The 23,042-nt window shown below is 47.8% G+C and overlaps 1 protein-coding gene across 1 annotated transcript in view; it reads right to left on the bottom strand.

The window, feature by feature from the left end:
- The window catches only part of FDXR (ferredoxin reductase), a 51,927-nt gene extending 32,266 nt beyond the window's left edge, over positions 1-19,661 (bottom strand). The window contains exons 1-3 of the mRNA XM_069752371.1: positions 19,457-19,661; positions 19,111-19,208; positions 12,081-12,176 (exon numbers count right to left, since the gene is read on the bottom strand). Of these exons, the coding sequence (XP_069608472.1) occupies positions 12,081-12,176; positions 19,111-19,208; positions 19,457-19,526 (264 nt within the window). The 5' untranslated portion in view covers positions 19,527-19,661. The remainder of the gene's footprint in view (positions 1-12,080; positions 12,177-19,110; positions 19,209-19,456) is intronic.
- Positions 19,662-23,042: the final 3,381 nt, after the last annotated feature.

Consider the following 23,042-nt stretch of genomic DNA (forward strand, 5'->3'; position numbering starts at 1 on the left):
CCTCCTGAGATCGGCAGTGTTTGTGTGCTCTATGGGGAGAGTGGAGTACACATTAACCAGACACCTCCTGGGATCGGCAGTGTTTGCGTGCTCTATGGGGAGAGTGTAGTACACATTAACCAGACACCTCCTGGGATCGGCAGTGTTTGCGTGCTCTATGGGGAGAGTGTAGTACACATTAACCATACACCTCCTGAGATCGGCAGTGTTTGTGTGCTCTATGGGGAGAGTGGAGTACACATTAACCATACACCTCCTGAGATCGGCAGTGTTTGTGTGCTCTATGGGGAGAGTGGAGTACACATTAACCAGACACCTCCTGGGATCGGCAGTGTTTGTGTGCTCTATGGGGAGAGTGGAGTACACATTAACCAGATACCTCCTGGGATCGGCAGAGTGTTTGTGTTCTCTATGGGGAGAGTGGAATACACACTAACGAGACACCTCCTGGAATTGGCAGTGTTTGTGTGCACTATGGGGAGAGTGTAGTACACATTAACCAGACACCTCCTGGGATCGGCAGTGTTTGTGTGCTCTATGGGGAGAGTGGAGTACACATTAACCAGACACCTCCTGGGATCGGCAGTGTTTGTGTGCTCTATGGGGAGAGTGGAGTACACATTAACCAGACACCTCCTGGGATCGGCAGTGTTTGTGTGCTCTATGGGGAGAGTGTAGTACACACTAACCAGAAACCTCCTAAGATCGGCAGTGTTTGTGTTCTCTATGGGGAGAGTGGAGTACACATTAACCAGACACCTCCTGGGATTGGCAGTGTTTGTGTGCTCTATGGGGAGAGTGGAGTACACATTAACCAGACACCTCCTGAGATCGGCAGTGTTTGTGTGCTCTATGGGGAGAGTGTAGTACACACTAACCAGAAACCTCCTAAGATCGGCAGTGTTTGTGTTCTCTATGGGGAGAGTGGAGTACACATTAACCAGACACCTCCTGGGATCGGCAGTGTTTGTGTGCTCTATGGGGAGAGTGGAGTACACATTAACCAGACACCTCCTGAGATCGGTAGTGTTTGTGTGCTCTATGGGGAGAGTGGAGTACACATTAACCAGACACCTCCTGGGATCGGCAGTGTTTGCGTGCTCTATGGGGAGAGTGTAGTACACATTAACCAGACACCTCCTGGGATCGGCAGTGTTTGCGTGCTCTATGGGGAGAGTGTAGTACACATTAACCATACACCTCCTGAGATCGGCAGTGTTTGTGTGCTCTATGGGGAGAGTGGAGTACACATTAACCATACACCTCCTGAGATCGGCAGTGTTTGTGTGCTCTATGGGGAGAGTGGAGTACACATTAACCAGACACCTCCTGGGATCGGCAGTGTTTGTGTGCTCTATGGGGAGAGTGGAGTACACATTAACCAGATACCTCCTGGGATCGGCAGAGTGTTTGTGTTCTCTATGGGGAGAGTGGAATACACACTAACGAGACACCTCCTGGAATTGGCAGTGTTTGTGTGCACTATGGGGAGAGTGTAGTACACATTAACCAGACACCTCCTGGGATCGGCAGTGTTTGTGTGCTCTATGGGGAGAGTGGAGTACACATTAACCAGACACCTCCTGGGATCGGCAGTGTTTGTGTGCTCTATGGGGAGAGTGGAGTACACATTAACCAGACACCTCCTGGGATCGGCAGTGTTTGTGTGCTCTATGGGGAGAGTGTAGTACACACTAACCAGAAACCTCCTAAGATCGGCAGTGTTTGTGTTCTCTATGGGGAGAGTGGAGTACACATTAACCAGACACCTCCTGGGATTGGCAGTGTTTGTGTGCTCTATGGGGAGAGTGGAGTACACATTAACCAGACACCTCCTGAGATCGGCAGTGTTTGCGTGCTCTATGGGGAGAGTGGAGTACACATTAACCAGACACCTCCTGGGATCGGCAGTGTTTGCGTGCTCTATGGGGAGAGTGGAGTACACATTAACCAGACACCTCCTGAGATCGGCAGTGTTTGCGTGCTCTATGGGGAGAGTGGAGTACACATTAACCAGACACCTCCTGGGATTGGCAGTGTTTGTGTGCACTATGCGGAGAGTGTAGTACACATTAACCAGATACCTCCTGGGATCGGCAGAGTGTTTGTGTTCTCTATGGGGAGAGTGGAATACACACTAACGAGACACCTCCTGGAATTGGCAGTGTTTGTGTGCACTATGGGGAGAGTGTAGTACACATTAACCAGACACCTCCTGGGATCGGCAGTGTTTGTGTGCTCTATGGGGAGAGTGGAGTACACATTAACCAGACACCTCCTGGGATCGGCAGTGTTTGTGTGCTCTATGGGGAGAGTGGAATACACATTAACCAGACACCTCCTGGGATTGGCAGTGTTTGTGTGCTCTATGGGGAGAGTGGAGTACACATTAACCAGACACCTCCTGAGATCGGCAGTGTTTGTGTGCTCTATGGGGAGAGTGAAGTACACATTAACCAGACACCTCCTGAGATCGGCAGTGTTTGTGTGCTCTATGGGGAGAGTGGAGTACACATTAACCAGACACCTCCTGGGATCGGCAGTGTTTGTGTGCTCTATGGGGAGAGTGTAGTACACACTAACCAGAAACCTCCTAAGATCGGCAGTGTTTGTGTTCTCTATGGGGAGAGTGGAGTACACATTAACCAGACACCTCCTGGGATCGGCAGTGTTTGTGTGCTCTATGGGGAGAGTGGAGTACATATTAACCAGACACCTCCTGAGATCGGCAGTGTTTGTGTGCTCTATGGGGAGAGTGGAGTACACATTAACCAGACACCTCCTGGGATCGGCAGTGTTTGTGTGCTCTATGGGGAGAGTGGAATACACATTAACCAGAAACCTCCTGGGATCAGCAGTGTTTGTGTGCTCTATGGGGAGAGTGGAGTACACATTAACCAGACACCTCCTGGGATCGGCAGTGTTTGTGTGCTCTATGGGGAGAGTGGAATACACATTAACCAGACACCTCCTGGGATTGGCAGTGTTTGTGTGCTCTATGGGGAGAGTGGAGTACACATTAACCAGACACCTCCTGAGATCGGCAGTGTTTGTGTGCTCTATGGGGAGAGTGAAGTACACATTAACCAGACACCTCCTGAGATCGGCAGTGTTTGTGTGCTCTATGGGGAGAGTGGAGTACACATTAACCAGACACCTCCTGGGATCGGCAGTGTTTGTGTGCTCTATGGGGAGAGTGTAGTACACACTAACCAGAAACCTCCTAAGATCGGCAGTGTTTGTGTTCTCTATGGGGAGAGTGGAGTACACATTAACCAGACACCTCCTGGGATCGGCAGTGTTTGTGTGCTCTATGGGGAGAGTGGAGTACACATTAACCAGACACCTCCTGAGATCGGCAGTGTTTGTGTGCTCTATGGGGAGAGTGGAGTACACATTAACCAGACACCTCCTGGGATCGGCAGTGTTTGCGTGCTCTATGGGGAGAGTGGAGTACACATTAACCAGACACCTCCTGGGATCGGCAGTGTTTGTGTGCACTATGCGGAGAGTGTAGTACACATTAACCAGATACCTCCTGGGATCGGCAGAGTGTTTGTGTTCTCTATGGGGAGAGTGGAATACACACTAACGAGACACCTCCTGGAATTGGCAGTGTTTGTGTGCACTATGGGGAGAGTGTAGTACACATTAACCAGACACCTCCTGGGATCGGCAGTGTTTGTGTGCTCTATGGGGAGAGTGGAGTACACATTAACCAGACACCTCCTGGGATCGGCAGTGTTTGTGTGCTCTATGGGGAGAGTGGAATACACATTAACCAGACACCTCCTGGGATTGGCAGTGTTTGTGTGCTCTATGGGGAGAGTGGAGTACACATTAACCAGACACCTCCTGAGATCGGCAGTGTTTGTGTGCTCTATGGGGAGAGTGAAGTACACATTAACCAGACACCTCCTGAGATCGGCAGTGTTTGTGTGCTCTATGGGGAGAGTGGAGTACACATTAACCAGACACCTCCTGGGATCGGCAGTGTTTGTGTGCTCTATGGGGAGAGTGTAGTACACACTAACCAGAAACCTCCTAAGATCGGCAGTGTTTGTGTTCTCTATGGGGAGAGTGGAGTACACATTAACCAGACACCTCCTGGGATTGGCAGTGTTTGTGTGCTCTATGGGGAGAGTGGAGTACACATTAACCAGACACCTCCTGGCATTGGCAGTGTTTGTGTGCACTATGGGGAGAGTGTAGTACACATTAACCAGACACCTCCTGGGATCGGCAGTGTTTGTGTGCTCTATGGGGAGAGTGGAATACACATTAACCAGACACCTCCTGGGATTGGCAGTGTTTGTGTGCACTATGGGGAGAGTGTAGTACACATTAACCAGACACCTCCTGGGATCGGCAGTGTTTATGTGCTCTATGGGGAGAGTGGAGTACACATTAACCAGACACCTCCTAAGATCGGCAGTGTTTGTGTGCTCTATGGGGAGAGTGTAGTACACACTAACCAGAAACCTCCTAAGATCGGCAGTGTTTGTGTTCTCTATGGGGAGAGTGGAGTACACATTAACCAGACACCTCCTGGGATTGGCAGTGTTTGTGTGCTCTATGGGGAGAGTGGAGTACACATTAACCAGACACCGATCGGCAGTGTTTGTGTGCACTATGGGGAGAGTGGAGTACACATTAACCAGACACCTCCTGGGATCGGCAGTGTTTGTGTGCTCTATGGGGAGAGTGGAATACACATTAACCATACACCTCCTGAGATCGGCAGTGTTTGTGTGCACTATGGGGAGAGTGTAGTACACATTAACCAGACACCTCCTGGGATCGGCAGTGTTTGTGTGCTCTATGGGGAGAGTGGAATACACATTAACCAGACACCTCCTGGGATTGGCAGTGTTTGTGTGCTCTATGGGGAGAGTGGAATACACATTAACCAGACACCTCCTGGGATCGGCAGTGTTTGTGTGCACTATGGGGAGAGTGTAGTACACATTAACCAGACACCTCCTGGGATCGGCAGTGTTTGTGTGCTCTATGGGGAGAGTGGAGTACACATTAACCAGACACCTCCTGAGATCGGCAGTGTTTGTGTGCTCTATGGGGAGAGTGGAGTACACATTAACCAGACACCTCCTGGGATCGGCAGTTTGTGTGCTCTATGGGGAGAGTGGAGTACACATTAACCAAAAACCTCCTGGGATCAGCAGTGTTTGTGTGCTCTATGGGGAGAGTGGAATACACATTAACCAAAAACCTCCTGGGATCGGCAGTGTTTGTGTGCTCTATGGGGAGAGTGGAATACACATTAACCAGAAACCTCCTGGGATCAGCAGTGTTTGTGTGCTCTATGGGGAGAGTGGAATACACATTAACCAAAAACCTCCTGGGATCGGCAGTGTTTGTGTGCTCTATGGGGAGAGTGCTTATATAAGGAGACAATATAAGGATGGGACATTTGTATACAAACTGCCAGATCATTGTCTCCATTGACACCATCTGTTTGGTCAAGTGATGAGATGGTCATCTGTTTCCAATGAAATTGTAAGCAATCTTTAATTTAAAGGGAATCCGTCAGCAGCCCTTTGGTACCTCCACTGAGTTCAGCATGATTTAGAGACAGAGACCCGGATTCCAGAGATGTGTCACTTAGTTTACTGGGTGCAGCAGTTGTGATAAATCACAGTTTTATCTACTGTAGATCAAGCAGAGCTCAGAATGCTGAGCTGTGTATAACCCCGACCACACCACAGATTAGCAGCTTTCTGTGTACACTAGATACTGACAGACTGCGGCTAATCAATGGTAGGGGCAGAGTTATACAGAGCAGTTGATGAGTAGGCATGAGACTCCTAGTCCGGAAGAGATAATCTCCTTCTAATAAAACCCTGATTTTATTTAAACAGCACACAGCTTAAGAAAGGAATCTAGAAGTGACAAACAATCCATCCTGCCACTTGTAGATTCCTGACTATACAGAGCAGCCGCTGTAACCTCGCCCCCAACCCTGAGTGACACCCCCTCTACATTGAGTCCGACTGTAAGTCAGGACTGGGGGCATTGTTACAGTCGCGGGTCTGTATTCTCAGAGTAATGACTAAACCCGCGGTGGCCCTGACTCCATAAAGGTGGCGGGGAGAATAAAGTTACAGTGCCAGCAAAAAAAATCTTTACAAGTTCAATGAAACCACAAAATCTTAATATTCAAGTGGTTTCAAGTGTTTTATTGTGGATATTTTATTATAATTAGTATTTTGTCATGTCACCCTTACATTTTATCACCATCTGCAGTCGTTTAGGCATGGATTCTGCAAGGCTGGCTAAGTATGTGGAGTCCATGTTTACCCACAGTGTCTTCAACACCTGTATATTTTGGGTCATACCGTGACACGGTACTCGGACGACGCACAACCTTTGAGCCTCCCCTGACCAGCCTGAAAGTGCTCTCATCACTAAACATCACTTTCTTCCACTCTTCAGATGTCCAATCTTGATATTTCTTACAGAAGGCAAGCCTTTTCGTCTTCATTGCTGCTGTGAGCAGGGGCTTCTTTGCGGCACGGTAACTTGGTAGACCCAGGTCCTTCTGCAGGCGGTGACGAATAGTCCTAGTTGCGATGTTCTGGAGGAGCATAGGGTACTTAGTTATAGAAGGATGTGACATCACTTCAGGCTTCAGAAGCTTATCAGTCCTTGGTGAAGTCTTCTTAGGTGCGCCAGAGCCTGACTTCCTCTGCGGTACCATCCCAGGAGGCAATGATGCCGCCGACCGCTTCAGCTGATAAATTGCTTCTCTTGACACTCCCAGATCTCTAGCTACAGCAATCACTGAATCCCCCTTCTCGAGCAGAGTCAAGGCACGGGATTTCTCTTCCATTTTAAGCTTCTTTCGACTCATTGTGGGAGATAATAAAAAACTGAGGGAGATAATAAAAGACTGCCTAATAGCAAAACTGGCTGGGCTGCACATAACAACCAATCAGAGTGCAGCTTTCGCTTTACCAGAGAGGTGAAAACTGAGCGTTGATTGGTTGATATTTGCAACAAAGCCAGCTTTAATATTAGACATATTTTATTATCTCCCCCATTGTGTACACTTTTAAAAAGTGAAATTATGATGTGGATTTTACATGTAAAGTTTTTTTTTGCTGCGCAAGTGTAAAGATTTTTTTTGCCGGCACTGTAATTTTCTGCCAGCTGCATTTGGCTGCGTGCAGGCGCCGGGCAGCACAATAACGCTGTTAACCTGCAGATTGACCTCATATCTCCAGGTTAATAGCGTTATTTCTTGTGATAGGTTCCCTTTTACATAGCACAAAAATGTACCAATAAAAATGCTCGTCACCCGGGCGTAGAACGAGTTCAATAGCTAGTCTAGCTATATGGTCCCCCATCCTATTATGTGCTCCCCCACCCTGGTTCCCCATAATACTATATGCTCCCCCACCCTGGTCCCCCATACTACTATATGCTCCCCCACCCTGGTCCCTCATACTACTATATGCTCCCCCACTCTGGTCCCAAATACTACATGCTCCCCCGCCCAGGTCTCCCATACTGCATGCTCCCCCGCCCTGGTCCCCCATACTACTATATGCTCTCGCACCCTTGTCCCCCATACTACTATATTCTCCCCCAGCCTGGCCCCCCATACTACTATATGCTCCCCCACCCTGGTCCCCATACTACTATATGCTCCCCCACCCTGGTCCCTCATACTACTATATGCTCCCCCACCCTGGTCCCAAATACTACTATATGCTCCCCCACTCTGGTCCCGCACACTACTATATGCTCCCCCACCCTGGTCCCAAATACTACTACATGCTCCCCCGCCCAGGTCTCCCATACTACATGCTCCCCCGCCCAGGTCCCCCATACTACTATATACTCCCGCACCCTTGTCCCCCATACTACTATATGCTCCCCCAGCATGGCCCCCATACTACTATATTCTCCCCCACCCTGGTCCCGCATACTACTATATTCTCCCCCACCCTGGTCCCCCATACTACTATAGGCTCCCCCACCCTGGTTCCACATACTATATGCTCCCCCACCCTGGTGCCCCATACTACTATATTCTCCCCCACCCTGGACCCGCATACTACTATATTCTCCCCCCACCCTGGTCCCGCATACTACTATATTCTCCCCCCACCCTGGTCCCGCATACTACTATATGCTCCCCCACCCTGGTCTCCCATACTATATGCTCCCCCACCCTGGAGCCCCATACTACTATATGCTCCCCCAACCTGGTATATGCTCCCCCAACCTGGTGCCCCATACTACTATATGCTCCCCCACCCTGGTGCCCCATACCACTATATGCTCCCCCACCCTGGTCTCCCATACTATATGCTCCCCCACCCTGGAGCCCCATACTACTATATGCTCCCCCAACCTGGTATATGCTCCCCCAACCTGGTGCCCCATACTACTATATGCTCCCCCACCCTGGTGCCCCATACCACTATATGTTCCCCCACCCTGGAGCCCTATACTACTATATGTTCCTCCAGCCTGGTATATGCTCCCCACCCTGGTGCCCCATACTACTATATGCTCCCCCACCCTGGTCCCTCATACTACTATATGCTCCCCCACCCTGGTCCCAAATACTACTATATGCTCCCCCACTCTGGTCCCGCACACTACTATATGCTCCCCCACCCTGGTCCCAAATACTACTACATGCTCCCCCGCCCAGGTCTCCCATACTACATGCTCCCCCGCCCAGGTCCCCCATACTACTATATACTCCCGCACCCTTGTCCCCCATACTACTATATGCTCCCCCAGCATGGCCCCCATACTACTATATTCTCCCCCACCCTGGTCCCGCATACTACTATATTCTCCCCCACCCTGGTCCCCCATACTACTATAGGCTCCCCCACCCTGGTTCCACATACTATATGCTCCCCCACCCTGGTGCCCCATACTACTATATTCTCCCCCACCCTGGACCCGCATACTACTATATTCTCCCCCCACCCTGGTCCCGCATACTACTATATTCTCCCCCCACCCTGGTCCCGCATACTACTATATGCTCCCCCACCCTGGTCTCCCATACTATATGCTCCCCCACCCTGGAGCCCCATACTACTATATGCTCCCCCAACCTGGTATATGCTCCCCCAACCTGGTGCCCCATACTACTATATGCTCCCCCACCCTGGTGCCCCATACCACTATATGCTCCCCCACCCTGGTCTCCCATACTATATGCTCCCCCACCCTGGAGCCCCATACTACTATATGCTCCCCCAACCTGGTATATGCTCCCCCAACCTGGTGCCCCATACTACTATATGCTCCCCCACCCTGGTGCCCCATACCACTATATGTTCCCCCACCCTGGAGCCCTATACTACTATATGTTCCTCCAGCCTGGTATATGCTCCCCACCCTGGTGCCCCATACTACTATATGCTCCCCCATCCTGGTATATGCTCCCCACCCTGGTGCCCCATACTACTATATGCTCCCCCATTCTGGTATATGCTCCCCCACCCTGGTGCCCCATACTACTATATGCTCCCCCCATCCTGCCTACGCTGCTGTTGTTCAATACATACATACAAACCAAAAAATAAACAAACACTCCTACTCACTTTTCCCCCGCATTAAATATTTAAATAAAATGGCGCCGGAGTCAGCAGTTGTACATATCATACTATCTGGTGCCATTTTGTTGAAGATACTGTGTGCGAATCTGTCTTCAATAAAATGACACTAGAGATCGCGGTATGCGCAGGCGCTGAATCTGGCGCTACAATCCTCCTCCCTGTCACCTCGAGGCACTGGACCGCCAGTGTATTAACGCTGGATGCGTCCTTCTGCCTCCAGCCACAATGCGCGGGCTATACCGGCTTCGGACAGGACACATCCAGAGTTATATTATAGATTAGTCCTATGCATAGGGGATATGTCGCTGGTCACTGACAGTGCAGCTGCGGAGACTCCCATCAGTCTCGAGAATGGTGCTTTGTAGTGCCTCACCTGAATAGAGTAGAGGTTGAGCATATGCACCTTTGCGCTATTTATTTCCTATAGGACCTAGGAGATAGCTGACCACCATGCTCAGCTGCCTTTATAGAGAATAAATGGATTGTAGGACCGCATGCTCAACCTAAAGTCTATGCAGATGAGGCTCTACAGAGCACCGTTCAAGATTGGCGAGAGTCCAAGCAATCGGACACCCAGCAATCAGTAGGTTATAATCTCCCCATAGGGACATATAGACTTGGTACAATCTCTTTAAAAGGCTCCCAACAGTAGGATTCACCCCTAGGAAATATTAGAATCATCATATTATTAGTCTTCTAATAATTGCTGTAATGTGTGTGTTTTAAAAAAAGAAAAAAAAAGCTACGTCATGTCCTTATTGCGCCCTGCCTGGTGTTAGCAGACTAGTCAGGGACTGCTGTCAATCATTGCTGCTGGGATCAGGCTCACAGTCTCTCTCCTCCTTCTTGCACACCGAAAATGCCGGGATCTCAGTCTCGCCGCTGTTGCAAAGATTGACGCCAGTCGTTGACTAGTCCATTAGTTTAAACACATGTAACATGTAGGTACAACACAGGGATAATTAAAATGATATTACGAGACTGATGAAGCGAACCTAATACATTATAGAGGAAAATCCTGCTGTCTGGATAACCTTTAATACTGTACCACACTATCCTCTTAATTCTATTGCCTATACTCTTGTCGCAGCAAGCATGTGAAGTCATGACATATGAAAGGGTTAACATACACTTTCCTACATAATAAAAGGAGATGCTGGTCATCAGCACTCTGCCCTGAAAACAAGGGCAGAGTTGTTTCGACTGGTCTTCTTCATTATCCTGTGCGACCTGATGTAGTCACTGAGAGAACCTTGCGTTCCCTGCAGATCTGGGAAAACAAAATTGTGATAACGTCTCACCCTCACAAAACATTGATGAAACCACGTTAACTGGGTTTAACCCATCCCTAACATGTGCGACAGATGTCCAGTGTGTTTGTATGGAATGGTCTTAGTGAGGGAGCCCACAACATACACGGAAGGTGGCAGCAGTGCTATACAGCAGTGATCGGAGCTGGCTCCGATTTCTGCTGTTTGACCAAAATGACCCTGGAATCTCTGACAGTGGCCAATAAGTGACTATCCGGAGGAGGGGTGCGTTCCGGTACCCATCTGCCCCCGCCACAGCAAGATCATAGGGTGCCGATGGGTTAAAATGGCAGCGAGGGGTGTACTGACAGCCCCTATTGTCCCCATTTTGTAAACTTATAACGCCAGGTCCTTAATAGGAGTTTGTTTATTTCACTACTTATTGTAAGGGAGCAGTCAGACGGCGGTACAAACCATACCACAAGGGGAAGGCAATGCTCGGTGGGTCTCACGAATCGAGCATATAGAAATACATGAAGCTGTCACGCTCAGGCCGGAAGAGCTGCTGGCCAGTCCATGCATTGCGTTCTGAACTCGGTCACCTGATTGCGCCTTTATAGTGATCCATTACAAATCACAGGCTCAGGAAATTCAGGGGGAGTAAAGAATACAAAAATCAATACATCAAAATTGCAGTTTTATGGTTTCTGCTCCTATACAAAAAAAAAAAAATTTAATAGAAAGTGATCATAACATTGCACGTACCCCAAAATGATACCAATAAAAACGTCCGCTTACTACACAAAAATGAAGCCCTCACAAAACTATTGATTGAAAAACAAAAAGTTACGGGCCTTAGAAAATGGCAACACTTTTTTTTTTTAAACCACTAAAATATAAAAAACATGAGGCGCTTGGCATCGCCGTTATCGCAATGACCATGAGAGTAAGCTAGCCTGGTTATTTTACCACACACTAGATACCATAAAAATAAGTCCCTAATAACAATGGCAGAATTGAGCTTTTTTTTCACAATTTCACCTCACTCCTGTATTTCAGTGCATTCTATGTATGTCCACGGACAAGTTATGGCTCAGAAAAAAAAAGTAAAAAGTGAAAAAAAATAAAATTGGCTGCAGCAGGAAAGAGCTACAAGCTGGAAGAACAAAGGTAAATGCAACCAAAAGATGGACATCGTCAAAGATGGATTATCACTTACTTTTACTTCAGGATGATCTGGTGCCACACCAAAACGGACCAAGCCAAAGGGTACCGGCAGTTTCTCATAAATATCAACGATAGCTTGTGTGTGGTGCTGCGGAGATAAGGGAGCGGCTCACTATGGCTGTAGTAATTGCAATGGTCATGGTCTGAAACCCCTGAACGTCAATACGCTGTAGCCATGTGTGCTAGCCTAAAACTTGAATCTATATTCAAATAAAATATCTATATAAAGTTAGTCCACATCCCCTACACATCAAAACATAAATGCTGCGTCACTTACACTGACCAACATATAGGAAGGATTCTTCCTGGCATTACTATATGGTGACGCACGCACTCAAAATACTTCATGTAGGTGAATCAGTGTATTGACAATTCTCATGTCAGAGGGTGATGATATATAGTCCTTCTCCATTGTACACACGTAAATAAGAGATTGGAACACTCTCCCCCGAAATGAGGCTCAGGAGTCAGATAGCCGAGTCTGACAAAGCCGCTGCAGGCATAAAGCGTGGCGGTTTCAAGATAGGACAGCATGATGCCTGTTACCACGGCAAGTTGGTGTTGAGGTAATGAACAGTCGTGACATGGTGCAGTGATGGTGGAAGGACTTCCCACTGAGTGAATAAGACTCCCCTGAAGAATCTTTTTCCAGAGGAAACACATTGGGAGAAGCGCACCTCGAACTTGATGATACCCTGGGAATGTCATGGAGAAAATGGGACCGTGCGAAAGGCTACGTCAGACCCGGCTATCTGACTCCTGAGCCTCATTTTGGGGCGAGAGTGTTCCAATCTCTTATTTATGTGTGTACAATGGAGAAGGACTTTATATCCTCACTGTCTGACAGAAGAATCTTCAATATACTGATTCTCCTACATAAAGTATTTTGAGTGCGTGCGTCACCATATAGTAATGCCAGGAAGAATCCTTCCTACAGTATATGTTGGTCAGTGTAAGGGACGCAGCATTTATGTTTTGATGTTTAGGGGATGTGTGTGTTTTTCAGCATCTTTGCACTTTAGGTCCGGCTGGACTAATTTTATATACAAGTGCTTCTTACTAACTTAGAATATCATTAAAAAGTTAATTTATTTCAGGTCTTCAATACAAAAAGTGAAACTCATATATTATATAGACTCATTACAAACAGAGTGATCTATTTCAAGTGTTTATTTCTGTTAATGTTGATGATTATGGCTTACAGCCAATGAAAACCCAAAAGTCATTATCTCAGTAAACTAGAATTATTAAAAAAAAAAAAACACCTGCAAAGGGGGCACAAGGGGGCATTCTTTGCGTCTGGAGGAGAGAAGGTTTTTCCACCAACATAGAAGAGGATTCTTTACTGTTAGGGCAGTGAGAATCTGGAATTGCTTGCCTGAGGAGGTGGTGATGGCGAACTCAGTTGAGGGGTTCAAGAGAGGCCTGGATGTCTTCCTGGATCAGAACAATATTGTGTCATACAATTATTAGGTTCTGTAAAAGGACGTAAATCTGGGGATTTATTATGATGGAATATAGGCTGAACTGGATGGACAAATGTCTTTTTTCGGCCTTACTAACTATGTTACTATGTAAAGGCTTCCTAAGCATTTAAAAAGGTCCCTTAGTCTGTTTCAGTAGGCTCCACAATCATGGGGAAGACTGCTGACTTAACAGATGTCCAGAAGGCAGTCATTGACATACTCCACAAGGAGGGTAAGTCACAGAAGGTCATTGCTAAAGAAGCTGGCTGTTCATAGAGTGCTGTAGCCAAGCATATTAATGGAAAGTTGAGTGGAAGGAAAAAGTGTGGTAGAAAAAGGTGCACAAGCAACTGGGATAACCGCAGTCTTGAAAGGATTGTTAAGAAAAGGCCATTTAAAAATTTTGGGGGAGATTCACAAGGAGTGGACTGCTGCTGCTGGAGTCATTGCTTCAAGAGCCACCACACACAGACGTATAGAGGACATGGGCTACAAGTCTCACATTCATTGTGTCAAGCCATTCATGACCAATAGACAACACCAGAAGCGTCTTACCTGGGCCAAGGAGACAAAGAACTGGACTGTTGCTCAGTGCTCCAAGGTGTTGTTTTTTGCATTTCATTTGGAAATTAAGGTCCCACAGCCTGGAGGAAGAGTGGAGAGGCCACAGTCCAAGCTGCTTGAGGTCTAGTGTGAAGCATCCACAATCAGTGATGGTTTGGGGAGCCATGTCATCTGCTGGTGTAGGTCCACTGTGTTTTATCAAGACCAAAGTCAGTGCAGCCATCTACCAGGAAATTTTAGAGCACTTCATGTTTCCCTCTGCAGACAGGCTTTTTGGAGATGGAAATTTCATTCTCCAGCAGAACTTGGCACATGTCCACACTGCCAAAAGTACCAGTACCTGGTTTACAAACAACAGTATCACTGTGCTTGATTGGCGAGCAAACTCACATGAACTTAACCCCATATAGAATCCATGGGGTACTGTCAAGAGGAAGATGAGAAACACCAGACCCAACAATGCAGGCGAGCTGAAGGCTGCTATCAAAGCAACCTGGGCTTCCATAACACCTCAGCAGTGCCACAGGCTGATCGCCTCCATGCCACTCCGCATTGATGCAGTTATTGATGCAAAAGGAGCCCCGACCAAGTATTGAGGGCACTTACTGAACATACTTTTCAGTAGGCCAACATTTCAAATTTTAAGATCATTTTTCAAGCCGGTGTGATAAAGTATTCTAATTTACGGAGATAATGACTTTTGGGTTTTCATTGGCTGTAAGCCATAATCATCAACATTAACAGAAATAAACACTTGAAATAGATCACTCTGGTTGTAATGACTCTATATAATATAGGAGTTTCACTTTTTGTATTGAAGAACTGAAATAAATTAATTTTTTGATGATATTCTAATTTTGTGAGAAGCACTTGTACAGGTTTTATATTTTATTTGAATATAGATTAAGAGTTAAGTTTTACGCTACCACACATTGCTATGGCTTGTCACTATGGCTATAGCATGAGACATATAGCGGCTCTATATTCAGCATTTCAGTATGATTAGTACCGCTTTGGTCTCACCTGGTGATAGTGCTGCTCCGAATGATTAGACAAAAAAGAAATTTAAAAAAAGATGCTGTCTGATGATTTGCAATTGTAGCTTTTTTTATTTTTTGCACAGAAAGGCCATGTTCACACATTCAGTATTTTGTCAGTATTTTACCTCAGAATTTGTAAGCCAAAACCAGGAGTGGAACAGTGAGAGGAAAAGTATAATAGAAACACGTCACCACTTCTGTATTTATCACTCACTCCTGGTGTAGGCTTACAAATCTTGAGGTAAAATACTGACCAAATACTGAACGTGTGAATGTGGCCAAAAGTTATCAGATGTATTTCTATTCCTACACATTGTAAGGCCTCTGCTTGCTGTCATTCATATAAATAACCTGAAAACGTTTCTGGAGCTCAGAACTTATCACTAGGCGCCAACTTGTAAGGAGTTCAGAGGGGAATATTTTATTGTCCGTCTACAGATCGAAATGCCTGGACTGACCGATGTCTCCTGACCTGACTTAAGGCCTAACAGGTGTCTATGAGGCAGTAAGGTTGGGTCGGGTGACCCGCGGCAAGTCCGGCACTGCGTTCTCTACGCAGACCATGAAATACGTCCTTCCATCCTCGGTCTTAGGGCCCCTTTCCACTTGAGAGAAAAAAAAACGGTCCGAATTACGGACCGAAAAAACGGATGTAACGTCTGCGAGTGTCATGCGATTTTTTTTATCGCAACATCCGTATGACATCCGTATTGCTGTCCGATTTTTACGCATGGGTCTCTTTTGAAAAGCCGGTAATTCAGTGCAGTGTACAGTAGAATCACACTGACAGCTTAGATTAGAGTAGATATATACACATAGAATAGGTATATATACATATATATACAGTGGGGCAAAAAAGTATTTAGTCAGTCAGCAATAGTGCAAGTTCCACCACTTAAAAAGATGAGAGGCGTCTGTAATTTACATCATAGGTAGACCTCAACTATGGGAGACAAAGTGAGAGAAAAAAATCCAGAAAATCACATTGTCTGTTTATCATTTTATTTGCATATTATGGTGGAAAATAAGTATTTGGTCAGAAACAATCAAGATTTCTGGCTCTCACAGACCTGTAACTTCTTCTTTAAGAGTCTCCTCTTTCCTCCACTCATTACCTGTAGTAATGGCACCTGTTTAAACTTGTTATCAGTATAAAAAGACACCTGTGCACACCCTCAAACAGTCTGACTCCAAACTCCACTATGGTGAAGACCAAAGAGCTGTCAAAGGACACCAGAAACAAAATTGTAGCCCTGCACCAGGCTGGGAAGACTGAATCTGCAATAGCCAACCAGCTTGGAGTGAAGAAATCAACAGTGGGAGCAATAATTAGAAAATGGAAGACATACAAGACCACTGATAATCTCCCTCGATCTGGGGCTCCACGCAAAATCCCACCCCGTGGGGTCAGAATGATCACAAGAACGGTGAGCAAAAATCCCAGAACCACGCAGGGGGACCTAGTGAATGAACTGCAGAGAGCTGGGACCAATGTAACAAGGCCTACCATAAGTAACACACTACGCCACCATGGACTCAGATCCTGCAGTGCCAGACGTGTCCCACTGCTTAAGCCAGTACATGTCCGGGCCCGTCTGAAGTTTGCTAGAGAGCATTTGGATGATCCAGAGGAGTTTTGGGAGAATGTCCTATGGTCTGATGAAACCAAACTGGAACTGTTTGGTAGAAACACAACTTGTCTTGTTTGGAGGAAAAAGAATACTGAGTTGCATCCATCAAACACCATACCTACTGTAAAGCATGGTGGTGGAAACATCATGCTTTGGGGCTGTTTCTCTGCAAAGGGGCCAGGACGACTGATCCGGGTACATGAAGGAATGAATGGGGCCACGTATCGTGAGATTTTGAGTGCAAACCTCCTTCCATCAGCAAGGGCATTGAAGATGAAACGTGGCTGGGTCTTTCAACATGACAATGATCCAAAGCACACCGCCAGGGCAACGAAGGAGTGGCTTCGTAAGAAGCATTTCAAGGTCCTGGAGTGGCCTAGCCAGTCTCCAGATCTCAACCCTGTAGAAAACCTTTGGAGGGAGTTGAAAGTCCGTGTTGCCAAGCGAAAAGCCAAAAACATCACTGCTCTAGAGGAGATCTGCATGGAGGAATGGGCCAACATACCAACAACAGTGTGTGGCAACCTTGTGAAGACTTACAGAAAACGTTTGACCTCTGTCATTGCCAACAAAGGATATATTACAAAGTATTGAGATGAAATTTTGTTTCTGACCAAATACTTATTTTCCACCATAATATGCAAATAAAATGTTAAAAAAAAGACAATGTGATTTTCTGGATTTTTTTTTCTCAGTTTGTCTCCCATAGTTGAGGTCTACCTATGATGTAAATTACAGACGCCTCTCATCTTTTTAAGTGGTGGAACTTGCACTATTGCTGACTGACTAAATACTTTTTTGCCCCACTGTATATGTCAGGGAGACATCTATATATATATATTTATATTTAATGCAGCGCTAGATAGCTTAAAAGCCGGTAATTCAATTGCCGGCTTTTGCTATCTCCTTCATAAACCCGACATGATATGAGACATGGTTTACATACAGTAAACCATCTCATATCCCCATTTTTTTTGCATATTCCACACTACTAATGTTAGTAGTGTGTATATGCAAAATTTGGGCGCTCTAGCTATATTTAAGGGTTAAATCGCGGAAAAAAATTGGCGTGGGCTCCCGCGCAATTTTCTCCGCCAGAGTAGTAAAGCCAGTGACTGAGGGCAGATATTAATAGCCTGGAGAGGGTCCACGGTAGAGGGTTAATAGCAGCGTTAACCGAGTGCGTAACACCGCGGTCAACGTTGCCATTAACCCTGTGTGAGCGCTGACTGGAGGGGAGTATGAGGACGCTGGGCACTGACTGCGGGGTGGAAGGAGTGGCCATTTTCTTCCGGACTGTGCCCGTCGCTGATTGGTTGTGGCTGTTTTGCGGCGACCAATCAGCGACTTGGATTTCCATGATAGACAGAGGCCGCGACCAATGAATATCCGTGACAGAAAGACAGACAGATGGAAGTGACCCTTAGATAATTATATAGTAGATGCAGAATTAAGCCTCGAGGTCAGCGATTGCTGAATAAACTGCAGCACGCTTACTATTTTGATGAGGTTTTACCCTTTGATACCAGTTACCTGTGGCTATCCCCAGTCTCATCAGTGTCCCCATGTATTGCGCTTCTGAATGTAAACTAGGAATCCTCTGTAACACCCTATGGCCACGTGCACACGTTGAGAATGTGGTCAGTTTTTTACATAGAATAGACACACGCTGGGACACTTGTTTTCCGCAGGGTCAACAGTTTGCACGACGCATGCGAAAAATGCTCACGTTTTACGTGAAATGACTTCTTGCTTTAAAAAAAAAAAAAAAGCATCATCATTCTCGGCAGCACATTGTCCTGTGTAAACATGACCTGTGCTGCCGAGAAAAAAGGCAGCTTATCCGTACTGAACGGATATGTTTCTGATTCGAGGCCGTTTGGCCCTTACCCCTTACTACTCACACGGGCTGGTGATGCTCCATGTAATCACTGCATATCAGCACTGATCATGAGTAGTGATGAGCGAGTGTACTCGTTGCTCTGGTGACCTCCGAGTATTTGTTAGTGTTCGGAGATTTAGTTTTCATCACGGCAGCTGAATGATTTACATCTGTTAGCCAGCCTGAATACATGTGGGGGTTGCCTGGTTGCTAGGGAATCCCCACATGTATTCAAGCTGGCTAACAGATGTAAATCATGCTGCTAAGGCGATGAAAACTTAGTCTCCGAGCACTAACAAATACTCGGAGGTCACCCGAGCAACGAGTACACTCGCCCATCACTATTCATGAGAGCTGGGGGTGATCTGTGGCTCGGTGGTCCATAAGACTGACAGCCCCACTAGGCGCTGTGCCCTCAGCTAGGTGATGGGGGGCTTACCTTTAGCAGGTGCTGAGCTGTGTAGAATCCCGCGGGGCCGCTGCCCACGATACAGATCCGGGGAGGCTGGCACCTGGTAGAAAGTCTGCGTTCTGCACCTGAACATCAGAGACATCAGGTTACACCAGTTCTGTGAGCACAACACCTAGATCCTGGCAGAAAGGAACAAATCACATGGCCCTGGAGCACTGTACCATCCATGGCAACGAGGGGCATTGGCACAATACAGTGTGAGCCCGGCATATACTGTTTTTACTGCTAAAGTAGGATAATATGCTGCGACTTGTAGTACCATCCCCTGCTCTTACTCTCTGCAGCTGCTCCTTCATCAATACAAGAGTCTTACCCACACGTCTAGTTGTGCCAAGCAGCGGGCAGCGAGGAAGGCGCCACAGCCAGCTACACGGGGGAGACATGCCGACTGCCAGGCCACACTGCAGCCGGGGACTGTGGTAGGAGCTCCGCCCCGCCCATACTCCTCCCTGCCGGCAAGGCTGAACGCTGACAGATAGCGTTCAGCTTCCATGGAAACGGGTCTCCCGGGCGCATGTGCAGTCACGGTGGCCTTGGACATTAGTTCTTACGTTCCTGCGGCCCCGCCCTCTAGTGTCAGAACTGGAGTATTACCAGCGTGGAATTGTGCGCTATCACCTGTCACATTTACTAAACACTGTAATGCACAAGGTCTCAGAAGCTGCAGCCGCCAGAATAATAAAGTGAAGCCACCACACATGCGCAGAAATGGAGGGAGCTGGGGGGAGTCATAGGGTGCCCCATGTGCCATTAGCTGCTGGTGTCAGAGATGGCGCTCCTCCCAAACTGACATGTGAAAGCATGCCCCCCTAGCTATACTGGGAGTCGGGACCACCACCCGTTGCCATATGTGCCTGCTATACTGCGCGTAATGAATTCCAGACCCCAAAAAGAAGCAGGTAACAACAACATTAGATCTCTATATGAACAAACACCAATTATCCCAGACCCCTAAATTATTTTATACCACAGACCAGACTCCAAAAATTAATTTTGGTCCCAAAATTCATTTAGACTCGATGCCAGATCCCCTCAAATTAATTTTCTGCTATCCCTCTGCCTGGCTGTAGTTGTGCCGCTGAATTATTGGGTATCTTGTGGGAAGGCAGTAAACAGGGTGGTATGACCAAGGCCGGTCTCAGACAAAGTAGGGCCCTGGGCAAAATTGAATGAGAGGCCCCAAATACATATTGCACCATCACACAGAAAGATTTCTGTTGTGTTTAGAAGTGCTGCGTTCAGGCCGCTAAATGAGAGCGATCGACAATATTGAAGTCGTCAGACACTTGTTTCCCTCTTTAGTGTAGGTGCGCACGTTCAATAATTGGCAGCGCTTTGGACGCAGCACATGTCTGCTGCCGGCTATTGAACGCAGTTGAATCCGCATGTAATCGCTGAACCACGCAAATACATTAGACGGATGCAGGGGCTGATTATAATGAGGTCAATCTGGACGGTAGCCCAGGGCCCAGTGGTGTGGGGGGCCCTGGGAAACCGCTCAGATTGACCACTGCCATCAGGGCATTACTGCCCTGACTGGCGTATGGGCCCGGTGGGCAGAGGGGGCCCGCATCGGGCCCCATCTCATCTGCTCACCGGGCCCTTACCGTCGCTGCGGCAGTTTAACACTACGTCAATAGTTAACAGCCGCCAGCCAATTGGAGGCTGGCAGCTGACATCAGCCGCAGCGCGCACGTCGCCGGCATTTGATGTCATTGTCAGTCGCTGGCGAGTGACTGGAGGGAGCTTCGCCGAAGGAGCGCGGACAGGTGAGGAGAACTCGTTTTTGTTTTTTTTAATGCGAACGGCAATCCGGGAGGCCCGGGCCAGAATGCTGGACACTGGGGGAAGAGATGCTGGACACTGGGGGAAGAGATGCTGGACACATTGGGGGCAGTATGCTGGACCCACTGGGGGCAATATGCTGGACACACTGGGGGCAATATGCTGGACACACTGGGGGCAATATGCTGGACACACTGGGGGCAATATGCTGGACACACTGGGGGCAATATGCTGGAGACACTGGGGGCAATATGCTGGACACACTGGGGGCAATATGCTGGAGACACTGGGGCAGATTGCTGGACACACTGGGGGCAATATGCTGGACACACTGGGGCAGGATGCTGGACACACTGGGGGCAGGATGCTGGACACACTGGGGGCAGGATGCTGGACACATTTGGGGACAGAGATGCTGGACATTGGGGGCAGAGATGCTGGACATTGGGGGCAGAGATGCTGGACACATTGGGGGCAGAGATGCTGGACACTGGGGACAGAGATGCTGGGCACTGGGGGCAGAGATGCTGGACAATGGGGGCAGAGATGCTGGACACTGGGGGCAGAGATGCAGGACACTGGGGGCAGAGATGCTCGACACTGGAGGCAGAGATGCTGGACACATTGGGGGCAGAGATGCTGGACACTGGGGACAGAGATGCTGGGCACTGGGGGCAGAGATGCTGGACAATGGGGGCAGAGATGCTGGACACTGGGGGCAGAGATGCAGGACACTGGGGGCAGAGATGCTCGACACTGGAGGCAGAGATGCTGGACACATTGGGGGCAGAGATGCTGGACATTAGGGGCAGAGATGCTGGGCATTGGGAGCAGAGATTCTGGACACTGGGGGCAAAGATGCTGGGCACACTGGGGCAGGACTGGAGACAGATGGGGCAGGATTGGAGACATGGGCAGAATGTAGATACGGGGCATGATTGGAGACACGGGGCAAAATGAAAGACATGGGGCAGGATTGGAGACAGATCGTGCAGGATCATGGGGCAGGATGGATATGATGGAGACTGATGGGGCAGGATGGGGAGATCATATGGGGCAGAATGGATACTCATGAGGGCAAGATGGGAGAACATATGGCTGGAGCCAGGAATGAGATACACGGGGCCAGGATGGGGGATATTATTACCATAGGGGCAAATTAAGGCTACTTTCACACTAGCGTTGTTTGCTGTACGTCGCAATGCGTCGTTTTGGAGAAAAAACGCATCCTGCAAATGTGCCCGTAGGATGCGTTTTTTCTCCATAGACTTGCATTAGCCGACACATTGCGACGTATGGCCACACGTCGCATCCATCGTGCGACGGATGCGTCATGTTTTGGCGGACACTCGGCACAAAAAAACGTTCCATGTAACATTTTTTTGTGCGTCGAGTCCGCCATTTCCAACCTCGCATGCGCGGCCGAAACTCCGCCCCCTCCTCCCCGGAACTCACAATGGGCAGCGGATGCATTGTAAAGCTGCATCCGCTGCCCACGTTGTGCTACATTAACACACTGTCCGTCGGTACGTCGGGCCAACGGTTTGCGACGGCCTGTACCGACAGACTAGTGTGAAAGTAGCCTAAGGAATATTATTACTGCAGTGATGTATTTATTTTATTTTTTGAGGACACTGTTTTAAATGGGGGCGGTCCTGTTACTGTGTAGAGCAACACTATGTTGCCTCTTTTTCTTCATTTGGTGTAATGTAGAAGTTGGGAAAAATTAAGTAATGTGTTCTGCAAGCGGAGCTCGAGATAACTGTGTTATTTCCTGCAGAGACGAGTCCTGGCTGGATGAAATGACGGCGGTCTGTGCTGGATGAAAGATGAAGGAGTTCACTTAGAGACGTCACTGGTGAGTCAGTGTTACCTATACACTGACACTATACACTGTATACTATATACAAAGGTCCTGTGTACAATGTCACCGGTGATCACTGTATTACTTCTACACAGACACTGCATACTAAGTACAGATCTCCTGTGAATACTGGCACTTATGGTGATAGTATTGTGGGTTTTTTTTGAATTTTTCTTCCTAACTGAAGGGTAAATCTTTCCTAACTGCTGGTACGTCTGAACGATCTCCTACTCTGGAATAGCCACTGCAA

This window comes from Ranitomeya imitator, chromosome 2, assembly GCF_032444005.1.
Source record: "Ranitomeya imitator isolate aRanImi1 chromosome 2, aRanImi1.pri, whole genome shotgun sequence".
Lineage (NCBI taxonomy): Eukaryota > Metazoa > Chordata > Amphibia > Anura > Dendrobatidae > Ranitomeya > Ranitomeya imitator.